This window comes from Cydia fagiglandana, chromosome Z (genome assembly GCF_963556715.1).
Source record: "Cydia fagiglandana chromosome Z, ilCydFagi1.1, whole genome shotgun sequence".
Classification (NCBI taxonomy): Eukaryota; Metazoa; Arthropoda; class Insecta; order Lepidoptera; family Tortricidae; genus Cydia; species Cydia fagiglandana.
The window spans coordinates 9,336,630-9,352,458 of record NC_085959.1 but is presented as its reverse complement, the minus strand read 5'-3'; the positions used below and the strand labels follow the sequence as shown (position 1 = coordinate 9,352,458).

Below are 15,829 nucleotides of genomic sequence, written 5' to 3'. Positions count from 1 at the left end.
TTGCACCAATTAACTGACTGACCGATCCACTTTACTCAGCAGAGACCTAAGAAACTTTGCATACTATACAATAAAATTTTGCAAATGTTTTAACAGTGTTAGATGGTTTGTTGCAAGCAACTAAATGAGCCCTCGCGAGAACTCTCAGTCTCTCATGCTAGTTTCATTACATTGCGGGTTTTGATCGGTCGGTTGAATTGAATGTAACCAACAGTCCGTAATGTAATTAAAAACGCATATGAGTTCGCGCGCCATCTGAATCAGCCCTAAGTGATGAACTGATGAAGTCAGTTGTATATTAGCATGAATGTAGAAGTTATATCTGTGAGGCCTGTACGGGCTAATTAAAAAGATCCATGGGGCTCCCTTAGGTGCAAGATTGTGGACGAGAGGGTCGCTTCTTGCCTAGCTACACCACTGGATGTAAGACATAAATAACTGAGCAAAATTCAAATATTCCTTGTTGTAATGCAACTATAAGATCCTTGTGTGTTTAAGTCACTAAGGCCCACTTGCACCATCCCACTAACCCGCAGTTAAGCGGTTTAACCGTCAACCCAGTGTCAAATTGTACTGGTAACCATGGTAACTCCAGGTTTAACCGGTTAACCCCGGGTTAGTGGAATGGTGCAGGTGGGCCTTAACGTTTTTAAAAGCAAAGGTTAATTAAAGTTCATCATTTACCTCTGATTGTAAAAATATACATAATTATTTCCGCTTCAATCAGCCAACAGCTTAATGTCACTTGGCCGCATTATTTGATTTGTGCATAATATGGAATGTAATTGTCTAAAACAACTAATACATTTGCGACTGGAAACATAAAACTACAACTACATACAGTCAGCAGCAGAAGTTGCTAAGCAGGCCAGGTGTTCAGAATGATCTTGACGCTACATTATTGTTACGAGAATAAGAGTGTGTCAAAGTAATTTTGAACACCTCGCTTGCTTAGCAACTTCTGTTGCTGACTGTACATTTACAAACTTGAGAGAAGTGAAGTATGATACATGTTGAAAACACCATTGACAACATACCAACAGTATATAATAAATATAATGATATTGCATACTTGACCATGAACAATTGACATACAGTTGTGGTATAGATTTTTCTAATTGAATAATCAATAACCTCTTCAGTTCCGAATGACATCTATGGAATGACAATGCATATTTTCCACATGTCTAGTTATTGCAAGAATTAACCTTTTAACCGCTTAGAATTTTTCATCAAGCTTGCATGTGTCCCTGCCGGTGCAAAATGAGCTGGACATTGTATGTCTTATATTATATATCAGACTAAGGTGGTTAAAATGTTAATTGATTGTATATATGGCATACAGTGTAACTGACTCTTTGAGCTACATATTATTGCTGAATTTTGCTGAGTTTGGCTCTTTTTTTTAAAGATTGCTTATCCATGGTCTAAGGCTTTAAACCACATCTAATATATGTATCATAATATCGCGATATAATACAATCAATGAATCTTTGCTTGTTATATTTTCGTCCAAGGGACAAAAAAACCGAATCCAAGGCAATGAGTGACATAAAATAGTTGATCCACCCAAAAATAAATATTAAGCAACAGTGACATAATAGAAGGTAGTAGAGCTAAAGTGGAATTAATTGGCTCAAACCACAGTCTCATAAGGACAATAATTGAGCCATGTACTGAATTAAAAGGAAACAAGTCCTTAGGTAACGCCCATTCAAAAAGCGATAAGGTGTAGCTGAACTGACATGCTTGACTCAAATGAGCTTTTTTACTATTTTCAAGTGACCAGGCCCCTGTTTCACCAACGTGACAGGTGCGATGAATTGTAAAATCACTGTTGCTGACGTCACAGGCATCCATGGGCTACGGTTACCGCTTACCATCGGGCGGGCCGTATTCCTGTTTGCCACCATCATTGTATTATTAAAAAAAACTTTATGATATCGGAAAAAACAGATATTTCTCTTGCTAAGTTTATGACAATTGTCACAAGAAACACTACAATTGTCACGAAATTCCGACATAATAACTCATTACCTGTCAAGAATTACCTACAATTCTTCTAAATCTTTGACAATTGTCAGAAACTTCGCAGGAGAAATATCTGTTTTTATCCGATATAATAAAGTTTTTTTAAATAATACAATGATGGTGGCAAACAGGAATACGGCCCGCCCGATGGTAAGTGGTAATCGTAGCCCATGGATGCCTGTGACGTCAGCAATAGTGATTTTACAATTCGTCGCACCTGTCACCGATGTGAAATTGGGGCCAGTACCGTCTTTACCATAAGGGCACACGGGGCCCGTGCCCAGGGGGCCCCGAAGTACAAACAGTAACAGTATATTTCTTCTTCCTGGCGTTATCCCGGCATTTTGCCACGGCTCATGGGAGTCTGGGGTCCGCTTGACAACTAATCCCATGATTTGACGTAGGCACTAGTTTTTACGAAAGCGACTGCCATCTGACCTTCCAACCCAGAGGGGAAACTAGGCATTATTGGGATTAGTCCGGTTTCCTCACGATGTTTTCCTTCACCGAAAAGCGACTGGCAAATATCAAATGATATTTCGTACATAAGTTCCGAAAAACTCATTGGTACGAGCCGGGGTTTGAACCCGCGACCTCCGGATTGAAAGTCGCACGCTCTTACCGCTAGGCCACCAGCGCTTCTTCGTAACAGTATATTTGATTACCCATTAATAAATAGAAGATCATTGTAGAATAATGTTAGTTTAATTAGCTTTCTGTACTTTCCAAAAGGGCCCCAATTTTTATGTGCCCAACGGGCCCCAGCATAGTTTAAGACGACCCTGTATGCGACGAAGATCCCGCTCATGCTCAACACTTAATTATCATGTTAATTAAGCATTGATTATTTATTAAATCAACTTCAAAAAGGCTGCACCCAAATTTTAATTGACCATTTTACCTCGCCCACTTAACTTGTGAAACTAACTGGTTCTTAAATGTCCCTTTAAAGGTTTTCCACAAAAGTCAAAAGCCTTAATTTAATGTATTACACAACTGTACGTTTTGCATTTCAAACGCACATTCTACTTATAAGTATGTACTTGTGCAATAGTACTTATGTAATATTGATCTCTAACAGTCCAATTAGATTAGAGCATCAGACACACATCAAAACGGCGTGAGGCGGCTTTGAATTTACACCTTATTGCGATAGCAACACGATTGAAATTAGCACTGGCATGGTTAGAACCTTTTTATTTACAAATCATATATACAGTGTTGTACATTCTCGAATACTTACGAATGTAAAGTGATGATTATCGTATAGAATGGGGTGGGCGTGTTACTTCATGCGAATCTTAATTCTTGCTACGGTTATATTATATTACTTAGCTCCACTTGCATCATCCCATCCCATTTAGCCGGGGTTAACCGGATAAATCTGGGGTTACCTTGGTTAGGGGTTGTCCAGAAGAAATCACGTGATCATATTTGGCCTATTTTTGACTCCCGCCTCCCCCTTGGTGATATTTGGTGATTTTAACGCAACATCGTGATCATTCGTGATATTTTTCTACATAGTAAATAAATATACATACATATAAAATAGTTTAACTTGCGTTAGTATGCAAGTCACATTAAACCCTATAGACAAAAGACTCAAAAGTAAACCTGAAGATGAATGCCCATGCCCAATGCATGCAAGACTGGACTACAATACGTGGTGACTGTTTTATGATTATTACAAAATTATAAAATAAAATTGCTCTGTCTTGCCCTAGAGACTAGAGATGCAACGGATAGTAGATATTAAAATAATGGCCGGATAGGCCGGATGCCGGATAGTAACCGAATATCCGGTGCATCTCTACTAGAGACACATTCAACACCCTGCGTGTGGTACATCTATTACTAATTCTAGTTGCACCCAACAAGGTCAAGGTCAAAGATACGTTACGAGCTTGCAAAAGTACACAGATATCTTCGGTATAAGTAGGTAATTAATGTATATTCAATGCCAACATGGGTAACTGATTAAGGTGATTAATGTATGGACTACTTATCGCACCAAGACGTATCTACCTTAGATGTATTTTTTAAAATTAACTGTATGTTTTGTGCATTAAAGCTGATTTTACAATTATCTTATTACGAAGACTAAGGAGGTTATTAGGTATTGTAAATAGTATTCTACTTTACTAATAAAGTATATAGACGAACTTATTAACGCCTAATATTCCTGTCTGGTGGACGATTGCTCATATTCAGAATAAGGGAAAGACAGAGAATCCATTGCTCAGCAGTGGGCTAAATAAATCATAATAAAAATATTGCACTAGTGAAACTTACGTGCATCCCTTAATCTCAATGTTACCGGAAATTCCCGGTTCTCGCCATACAAACTCAGTACCGGGAGCATTCCCTAATACCTAAGCATAAGGAAGATTGGGATTACTTCGAAAACGTACGTACTGATGGTTGTCACTGTGACAAAGTACGAAATGGGTCGGAATTTAAATTCCTTGACTGTACAAAATGCCTCATGGCATTAAGTTTTGTACACTAAGTTTTTGTTTTGCGCAATAAACTATGTATAAATAAACAAGTCTGTAACGAATTTGATAGCACACGCAGTGCTAGTGTTATTTTAAACTTCAAACTTCTATTAAATTATGACGTATTTAATACCTAACACTTGCACTGCGTATGCTATCAAAATCGTTGCAGACCTATCTTGATCTAACGCTATATCCCTTTTCCTTCATACGTGTCTTTTACTTTGGACTAATTCTGAATATTTTTCAGTTGTTAGAAGCCGAGGACCACTACGAGGGCGAACGCAAAGACCTAACCGGGCGACTGGAAGCGTTGGACAGCATCGTGCGCATGCTGGAGCTCAAGCACAAGAACTCGCTCGACCACGCCAGCAGGCTGGAGGAACGGGAGAATGACCTCAAGAAGGTAGGTTCATGGTGTAATATACCTCGTCACGTCTATAGCAATACATTTCTCTAGGTAAAAATGGTCATGTTGACCGTTTTTCATGAGTTTTTAGACATTAAATTGATATATTTCGGTATTTGTTGCGATATTATTCTAGGATTGTCTCGTTTTACTCGTATTGTCTTACTGTCACTGTTTACTTACTTCTATTATAAAACGTACAAACAAGTTAGGGTTCGAATACGTATTGTTATTAGACACAGCGTCGAGGGGAGGGTCACGACGGATTAGTAGTCCATCGAACCGGATTAAAGCTCGATTGTAGCTGAATTGCGTAGACAGTGACGTACCAAAGACCCCCATCTTTTAGGACTGACTGGCCAGTTTATATAATTTAACACACACACTGTTCGTAGCGACTACGCGCTACATACGGCAAAACCGTGGCTACGCGCTATGAGCGTAACCCGTAGCACTTAGTGGCAATTAATGTGTTAACATAATCGACCATGGTCACCCATGATCACCATGGTGGCTTTTGGCACATATTTTGTTGTATAAATCACGTAAAGTTGCGTAGTGTAGGGTAATCAAATGTGTACATTTCAAATTTTAAAAATAAACTCAATAAACCTTGAGCAACAAATATCTAAAAGTTAAATCGTTCACATTTACCTGCCTACTGCGTATGCGTGAGCGTCGGATATTGCCTAAGAAAGCAATTTGTATATTATATTATAACATACCGGTGTCATATTAAATTACTGGCGGGTCTATATGCTAGAGTAAGACCAAGAAAAATCTGCAGCGGATTTTAATAGCCCACGCAGTGCAAGTGTCTTTTATACGTCATATTTCATAGAAATTTGACGTTTCAAATAACACGTGCACTCCGTGGGCTATCAAATCCACTGCAGACTTTTCATGGACTGACTCTATGTAATTTAATTGTCATGGACACACCGTGGCCGGTAGAAAGTGTCACACGTCAATGATATTGGAGGGAAAGTAAATGTATAGACATGTATTTGCACTTTTCTGTGACCGCACTTGTCTCGGAGTAATTAACAACGGAGACGCCATGTCTAAAATTTACGGTACAAAATAGTCTGCCGTTTTTTGCGGGGGAGGGGCACATCAAATGTATAGGTACGTCATGTCAGATAAACGTCAGTCCATACATATGGTTGACCATTGGCCGCCTATTTTCGACAGAGGGGGATGCCTGTTAATGGCGGCTCCATTGTTAATTACTCCAAGGCACTTGTATATAGAGAGAGGAAGTACTAACAGGTAATAGGTGCTTAAACACGGAAGGTCCACTGTCAAGTAACGTGATTGTAGAGGTAAGAGCAGCAACCTTTTAGCAGCCAATGGCCAAATAGTCAATAGAAAATAGAAGAGGAGTACTACTAATTGGACATCTGCTACGACACGACATGTTCCTAAAGAACATCATAGAAGGAAAAATAGAGGGAAAGAGAGGAAGAGGAAGACCAAGAATCAATTACTTTAACCAAATAAAAGAAAAGGTCCAGGTCGTGTCATATCAGAAGGTTAAGGAGTTGGCAGAGGACCGGACGAGTTGGAGATTGCTCCACCGACAAGAGCACGGCTCTTAAATATAAAGAGAGAGAGAGAGGCCAAATAGTAGTTACCGAAGTGGATGCGGGCCGCACTTTGTTAATATTTATGACTTTATCAGACATTGTCATTTGTCAATATTACATACAAAATAGCCAGGGGGGGCTCGCGGGCCGCAAGTGAGAGGTTCGTGTTCGACGCTGCGGCGCTTCACTTGGAGCAACATTTCTCTGAAACTACCTATTAGGGCATGTAATATATCATTTTCGGATAAATTGATGACGAGGAATCTATTTTTATGCTGATTATGCTGATTGTACATCCTGTACAACCACCATTTTTTTTGTTTTCTGATTTCAACTGTACCATACCATTGTTTTTGTCCAGGAATATGCGAAACTGCACGAGCGCTACACCGAGCTGTTCAAGACGCACATGGACTACATGGAGCGGACCAAGTTGCTGCTCAGCACCGCCAGCGAGCGCAGCGAGGTCCGCGGCCGGCTCGGCCTCAACCCCGTCGGCAGGTCCAGTGGTGAGACCTGCGCCTTCCCTTATCACATTCACTTTCCCCAACGCACATGTGCGTCCAGCGTCATACAAGTTTGTTCCTAGGCCACGCCCTCTGTAATGAATGCGTCATAGATAGCACGTATCGTCTCGAGTCGTCCCATTCGTATTTCGTCAAGTTCTTAAATTAGTCCTATTCTGCTTTCGTCACCCATTCTACATTCGTCATAATCGACGGTGGCTTTCAATGTAGAATGCGTGACGAAAACAGAATAGGACTAATTTAAGAACTTGACGAAATACGAATGGGACGACCCAAGACGATACCTAATGCACAGGGAATCGACGGGGTTACATTGGACATGCTAACTCTCACCTTGCCTCGTACTTTGGCAGCTATTACATTAATTATAAATACATCTATTTCTAGTCATGAGTTTCCCGATGCCTGGAAGGTTGCCGTGGTGCGTCCTATTCCTAAAATCTCTGATCCTACTGAGATCAAAGACCTCAGACCCATAAGTATATTACCTTGTCTCTCTAAAGTTCTCGAAAAAATTGTATGTCAACAATTAACTGATTATTTAGAGAAAAATAATATCTTACCAGAGTATCAGTCGGGCTTTCGTAAGAACAGAGGGACGGCAACAGCTCTGCTTGACGTTACTGATAATATTTTGGCAGCTCAGGACCGGGGACAGGGTACCATACTTACATTATTAGATTTCTCCAGAGCTTTTGATACCATCGACATTTCACTCTTGTTGTCAAAGCTGTCATACTACGGTTTCGAATCGGACACCTTGAAATGGTTTGTAAGTTACCTAAGCAACCGGAGCCAGCTAGTTGAACTTCAAGCGTTTAATGGTAAGGCAGTCGTGTCTGAAGTACTCCCGGTATCTAGAGGTGTGCCGCAAGGCTCTATTTTAGGCCCAATATTATTTATATTATACAGCCGTGACATAACAGATGCAATCAAAGACTGTAACTACCATATTTATGCTGACGACTTACAGCTGTACGTTCCGTGTAGTTTGAGTAATATAGACTCAGGTATTAGCAAGTTAAACGGTGATCTCGAGCACATTGCTGGATGGTCACAAGAAAACGCACTTGCACTAAACCCTACAAAATCTAAAGTCATGTTACTGGGTACAAAAAAACAAATAGCAAAGCTTTCTAAAAGTAGTTTCGAGGTGCATATAAGCGGTAATGCTCTTGAACGTGTTGAAGAGACCAGAAACCTGGGGCTTCTTATGGACGGAGAATTAAGGTTTGAAAATCATGTGCTTAATGTGGTTCGAAATTGCTTTTATAGACTAAAATTACTATATAAAATAAGATCTTTCCTTAGTGTTCAGCTTAGGGTGAGGTTATGCGATGCACTTGTTCTCTCACGGTTTGATTATTGTGATACAGTATACGGGCCGCGCCTCCTGTCGCGTACTCAGAGATTGATACAAAGAGTGCAAAATGCCTGTGCACGGTATTGTTTTGATATCCCTCCACGCTCGCACGTAACGCCATATTTAAATAAGAACTGCATTCTGAAGATGTCCACGCGTCAAAAGGTCCATTTAGCTTCGCTCATGTTTGGCATTGTGTACCACCAGATACCTTCGTACCTTTACAATAAGCTAACCTGGGCTCACAACTCCAAATCCTCGGAGGTTAGGTCATCTAGGTACCTGCAACTTGTCTGCCCTCGTCACAACTCGGCGGCCTTTCGTGGTTGTTTCCGTTACGCCGCTATGAAGATTTGGAATGACCTGCCTCCACCTATCCGTTCGCTGAAGTCGTTAAGTGGTTTCAAAACAAAAAGTCGTGCGCACTTGTTACAAATTCAACTACAAACATTCCAGTAACATACTTACAAATATCATTTTTATTCACTCACACGTTTTTACTCACTCACACACATTTCTGTTTATAGCAAAACTATGATATGTCTTAGTTTTAGTTTAGTTGCTTTAGTTTAAGTTTTGGCTTCTCTTTTTCTGTGACTTTGTGCAACTGTTCTACATTCAAATACAAGTACTGTGGTTTGGTGTTACCACACCAAATACCAATAATTATTGTCCTCGCAAATTTTTTATATATTTTTTTTTTTTTTAAAAAGACGGTAGTCTATGTCATGTGATTGTTCTTTTCTTTTCTGGTTTTTACTTGTGTATTCATTTTCTATGTTTTCCTTGCTATATCAATAATAATGTTCATGTTTTTTTTTTAATCAATGTAAATAATTTACTTGTGTGTCGTTGGCGTAATACGTGTCGCCATTCAATTTTAGATTAAGTCAGGTCCCCACAGAAAACCAGCGCCACGGTCTGCCGCGGCATCATGCTGAGTGGGGATCCTATTTTAGCGTCCTAATCTGTTTTATGTCTGCACACTTTTCTTTTTTTTACATGTACTATGTTGTGACGTTAAAATAAATGTATTTCTTCTTCTTCTTCTTCTTCTTCATACCAGATAACAGGGGTCGACAAACCGCGGCTCGCGATGCGGCTCTTCAAGCCATACAAAAAAAAAACACTTGAAGCATCTTAGACCACTGAAACTTGTGGCTCTTTAAGCTACATATTATTGTTGATTGTTGCTTCGTTTGGCTCTTTTTTTAAAACGTTTGCCGAATTGCCTTATAGGATTATAAACTAGATATTTCAGCGATTGAGCTCTACGATACCGACAGCGCAGCGCGATACTAGCCACTCGTATATATCGACCCAGACATCCCACGAAGTTGAGCACGCCGGCTCCTTGCGTAGGAGTACCGCCCAGTTTGTAATTGCCCGTGATCTATGTAAATGACTATTGTTTGAAGCCTAGCGTCCTTCTAACTAACGCATAAAACAAGTTTTAGAAGTTAATTTTGGAAATAACAAAGTTCTATTGGTTTATTGCACCGAAACGTAATTCATATATTGAATTGGTGACAGTTTGCTGAATATTTTGTCCCAGGTCCGATATCGTTCGGCTTCGCGTCGCTGGAAGGCTCCGTGCATATAGTGGAACAAACCGAGAGCATCCCGGGCAGCCCCGTCAGCCTGTCGTCGTCGCCACCGTCGCCGACCATCGGCTCCGAGCTGGCCGCCGTGAGGACCGTCGAGAGGGCCCACCAGACCGACCCCGTCACGCAACAGAGCCAGGTACACACTCCGACAGCCTGTCACCACCGTCGCTTTGGCTCCGAACTTGCCGCCGTGCGGACCGCCTGACTGTACAAGTTTGCAGCTCACTTTATATTGTATACTCCTGCTGTATTCTCGTTTTTATAGCATTAGAAAAAAGATAAACAATCTTGACTTGTCTTTTTTATTGAAAAACGCTTTTTAATAAAGCAGTAACTATTACTTGTGAAAGCAAAGTAATGTAAACTATCGTATACGACTTTTAATCGTTGCATATTTGCGTGAATTCCTTTTCAAAAGTGTTTTTCAATAAAAAGACACGTCAAGGTATTTTACCTCTTTTCTAATGCCATAAATAGCGAGGTATCTATTTAGGGTCAATGAAACAAAGATGAATGAATATCAAGGTACTCATGTAAAATATGAATCAGAAAAAGTGTAACGTCGCACTGTGGTAAATTCATATGGGACATGGCTACCTTTTAAAGCACACAGCGTGTCATCATCATCTCAAAGCTCAAACTCCGACTCGACTCGAATCGCGTTAAAAACGAAGAAAATACCGCAAGTAAAAACACTATACTTTATTAAATCTTCATAATTAAACACCACACTAAAACTAAATGTGCGAGAACCAAAAGGGCAGTCCATATGTCACAATAAAGTCCTCGGCCCGCATTGCACCCGTCCTCCTCGCATTCACACACCTCCGAATAATATATGTTTGAGTGCTTTATAGACACCTCGCAGCTTAACGGCTTCACGTATTGATACGCACACTCGCGCACGATCGCCACATCTTGGTCGGAATCGAAGAAATGGGCCTGGTTTATCAATCGACACACAGCACCTGTGTTGCACTGTTTCAAATATCTCTCGTCTAGATTCTGAGGAAAACAATCTTTGTCAGTGTACGACGAGCACTGGTAGCATTTCAAACTGAACACGCGTTTACACATAATAAATAGTAGCATTATTATTGTGCATTTAGCTTGGCATCGCATTTTATAGCGAGTTTGATTGACATGTTTGATTGACACATTGTGACGTATTCGATTTTGAAAGTTCCATTTTTCATGCCAGTGCCATTAAATGTGGCTGTTTGAAGGTTTAAGTAGGACATTAATATTTATTTCAAAAGAACATTGCAGAGTCCGACCAAGTAAAATCTGCAGCGGATTTGTTAGCCCACGTAGTGTAAGTGTTATATTTACACGGCATAATTTCATAGAAGTTTGACGTTTAAAATAACACGTGAATCTAACCTTATTATTTATAATAAACTTTATACAACCAAATTATAAAAATATGTGAACCCCTTTATGAAAAATATTTTACCTAGTAAATATATGATTTTTCTTCTCAGTAACGGATGGTCTTACTGTTTTTATTTAGAATGATAAAGGTACAAGAATTTTATTATACCATATTTTGGATGATCTTCAATAAGATGGTACGTCGATCGTTGTTGCAAAGTAACTAGAAACCTATTTATAGATCTAATTAGTAGCATTGATCTATTAGCATTCACATTGCATTAATACACTCGGCGTCAAAAAAATCGCACCTCGCCAAAAATTAGTTTCAAGCAAATATAGCTCTTATCTAATGCATTGTACCCTGTCAATATTAGTATCATTTGAAAGAGAAATTAATAAACTTTAAAAAGATAAATCGTCATTGTCAGTAAAAATAACCATCGCCGAACATAGGCGTTTTGTTTAAAAAAGGGCCGAGATCCAATTTTAATCGGTCCGTTGTTGTGCAATCCGGGACGGGTATAAAATGGAGGCTAAAGGTGACCCATAACTAGGGTCATTCGCTCTCCAGAGGTCACTGAGCTCACGGATGAACCGTTACAGCAAGAAAAATCTCTTGGACATGGATACCAGGCCAGAAGGAGCAGCTCAAGAGGTGGCACTGCTGCAAACAAGACTATGGCAGTAAGAAGTTGAAAAGAAAAGAAAATGAAAGATTTAACATAAGCGGTTTCCGAGTGCGTCGCGTCTTGTTGGGGTTCCAGGTGACTGGTGGTTACATCAGGAGGCTTGGACCTGGAAGACAACACTGCTTTTCCGCTAGAAACAACCGGTACATTGTATCGAACTCTTTGCAGAACCGTTTCTCCGAGGCTGTTGAGCTGCAACAGCAGCTTCAAGCAGCTCAAAGAACAGCAGTAAGCATCTCTACGATCGGAAGAAAGCTGGAAGAGAAGAAGATGTTGCCCCGTAGAGCTGCTACAGGCCCCCAATTAAAGCAAGATCATCGAATAGCCAGGAGGAAATTTTGCCGACTGCACGAAGATTGGACGTTTGAACAATAGAAGAATGTCCTCTTTTCCGACGAGACGAGGGTGTGCCTTTACACCAACTACAGGTGCAGGGGGATGTGTAGGAGGCAGGGAGAGCAATTCACGTAAAAGCCTGCACTGAACAAACCGTCTGCTAAGGGGACGGATTTCGCATGTTCTGAGGCGGCATTTCGATCGACGAGTAAACTGATCTCCTGTGCATTTCCCGCACTGAAGGTGGTTACAGCCAGGGATCCCTGACTGCTCGGCGTTACATAACAGTGTTCTTGAAGGAGCATGTGATCCCATATGATGGTTTTGTTGGACCCACTTCCAGTTTATGCATGACAACGCCCGCTGTCACCCTACATTGTTTGTGTGAGACTAACTGTGGAAGGTTGGGATCACCGTAATAGAGTAGCCAGCAAAGAGCCCTGGCCTGAACCCAATCGAACATCACTAGGATCAGCTAAAACGGTGGATTCGGCCGCATGATCCTGCTCCTGCCACTCTCGACAGGCTTGAAAACGCCATTATTGAGGTGTGGAATATCTTTCCTCAAAAACGCATCGTGGCACTCATGACAGTCATGACTGATCGCATGGAAGCTACTCGGAGGGCAGGAGGAGGCAGCACTAGGTTTTAAGCTTAGTTTTAAGTTTATTTTTACTGTATCTGTTGATTTTGTAGTGTTTTTATTCTTTGCAATTTTAACCTCAATGCACGTTGATTCGTTTTTCCTGAAAAATTTCTTTTTGTATGGGGTAGATCGTCCACTTTACGACATTTTCCAATAGAGGGTTTCATGACCTTTCAAATAAGGCCCCATAGTCTTATCTTGCCTTATATAATATAAGTTTTAAAACCACTTGAAAGAAAAAAGTTAAGAAGTGCGATTTTTTTGACGCTGAGTGTACTTGTGTAACTTATAATAACATACTTATAGCTTGTCAAAGGACTGTCTCATTTCAATCATAGACAGAGAGAATCGTACTATCTTTGTCTTACACTTGTACTCGCGTCCAAAAGAAAAGGATGAGTATAGTTTTCCTGGTTCTTACTGACTAACAAATTAGTTTGATCAACTATATCTTAAATATATTACAATAAAATAAACAGTAAGTTTAATTGCCTATTAATTAATTATTTATATTTTTAACAGGCGACGTCACCCGTTGCCCCGAACCAGGCGTCCGTCAGCAAATCGCAGACCAAGAGCGAGAAGCGAAGCGGCAACACGCTGTATCAAGAGCTGTCCTTCCACGACACAGATGCGAGCATCGCCGAGGGCGACGACGGTGCTGACATAACGGGTAATATACCGTCTAATCCTAGACTTGCCCTTTGATGTTCCGTCAGCAAATCGCAGACCAAGAGCGAGAAGCGAAGCGGCAACTCGCTGTATCAAGAGCTGTCCTTCCACGACACAGATGCGAGCATCGCCGAGGGCGACGACGGTGCTGACATAACGGGTAATATACCGTCTAATCCTAGACTTGCCCTTTGACGTTCCGTCAGCAAATCGCAGACCAAGAGCGAGAAGCGAAGCGGCAACTCGCTGTATCAAGAGCTGTCCTTCCACGACACAGATGCGAGCATCGCCGAGGGCGACGACGGTGCTGACATAACGGGTAATATACCGTCTAATCCTAGACTTGCCCTTTGATGTTCCGTCAGCAAATCGCAGACCAAGAGCGAGAAGCGAAGCGGCAACTCGCTGTATCAAGAGCTGTCCTTCCACGACACAGATGCGAGCATCGCCGAGGGCGACGACGGTGCTGACTTAACGGGTAATATACCGTCTAATCCTAGAGTTACCCTTTGACGTTCCGTCAGCAAATCGCAGACCAAGAGCGCAGTGTAAACCGCGAAGTGCCGCTATCGTTCGCGTCGAGAATTGTCTATGTAACTATCTGAGAAGGTAATTGTTACATTTTTCCCTATAACAAGCCATACATCGTCCTACAATGGCGTCCAATGGACGGATAAGCACCTTGACGGCCCTTTACAATAAATTCAGCACTCTACTGTATATAACACTTTTTTTTTCTATCATCATCTCAGCCATAAGACGTCCACTGCTGAACATAGGCCTCCCCCTTGGACCTCCATTCGTACCGGTTGGAAGCCACCCGCATCCAGCGTCTTCCGGCGGCTTTAACAAGGTCGTCCGTCCATCTTGTGGGTGGACGTCCTACGCTGCGTTTGCTAGTCCGTGGTCTCCACTCGAGCACTTTTCGACCCCATCGGCCATCTTCTCTGCGCGCAATGTGGCCTGCCCATTGCCACTTCAGCTTGCTTATCCGGTGAGCTATGTCGGTGACTTTAGTTCGTCTACGGATCTCCTCATTTCTGATTCGATCACGCAGAGAAACTCCGAGCATAGCCCTCTCCATAGCTCGTTGAGCGACTTTGAATTTTGAGATTTTGAGAATTTTTTTTTCTATCATAAAAGTTAAAATACAACAATTATTGTAATATTTTATTAATATTCTTTTTTGTCTTCAAGCAGGAAGCTGGGTTCACCCTGGCGAATATGCATCCTCCGGTAAGTTAATCCCAATATTATAATGCATTGTACTATTGTACATAATTTATGTTGATATTGTTGAACACACTTGGTCACTTTAATTCGGTTACACAACAACAGAAATCTGTGTATTCTCGTATAACAGGTTTTATTGATTCGAGCATGTACAGTCAGCAGCAGAAATTGCTAAGCGGGCGAGGTGTTCAAAATTACATCGACACGCTCATATTCTCTTAACAATAAAGTCGCGTCAAGATCATATTGAACAACTCGCCCGCTTAGCAACTTCTGCTGCTGACTGTATCTACTAATAGCAACACCTAACTTACCTTTATATATGAACTCTGTCTTTTCAAGAAGATTTGCGAATTATAAGATCGAAATTTCTTTACCCGCCTCTCTATACCGCGAATATGTATGAGCTAAAGAGAGGTAGATAAACAAATTTCGTATTTCGCGGTAGGGCATCAGTTGACAGTCTAAAAAAAAACATAAATTATTAAATTTGTTAATTCGTCTTCAGTCTTTTTCCTTGCCAGATTATCCCTGTTCATGATCCAATAGAGTGGCCAAGATGTATTCTGCAGATGGCACCAAATATGGAAGTGCTTTTCAATCGCTTAAGCACGTTCATGTTAATAACATAATGTTATCAAAGCGCCCAAGTATAAATGAAACATTGATTACACTAAAAAACGATTATTTTACTTTTTGCAGTAACCATTGTATTTAAAGTAGTAAAACATACATAATACAAAAATTCTAATTGTAAATATAATAACATAACATATTGTATGTCCTATTATTCCTATTAACTTGCGATGTGAGTCCGCCTGCAGTGTTACTAATCCGTGTACATTTATTTCA

The 15,829-nt window shown here is 40.7% G+C and overlaps 1 protein-coding gene across 1 annotated transcript in view; it reads left to right on the top strand.

Annotated features, from left to right (window-relative positions):
- LOC134678766 (JNK-interacting protein 3) overlaps nt 1–15,829 on the top strand; it is a 57,270-nt gene that overhangs the window by 1,494 nt on the left and 39,947 nt on the right. The window contains exons 2-6 of the mRNA XM_063537465.1: nt 4,780–4,935; nt 6,889–7,036; nt 9,973–10,160; nt 13,595–13,745; nt 14,945–14,980. Coding sequence (XP_063393535.1) covers nt 4,780–4,935; nt 6,889–7,036; nt 9,973–10,160; nt 13,595–13,745; nt 14,945–14,980 — 679 coding nt within the window. The remainder of the gene's footprint in view (nt 1–4,779; nt 4,936–6,888; nt 7,037–9,972; nt 10,161–13,594; nt 13,746–14,944; nt 14,981–15,829) is intronic.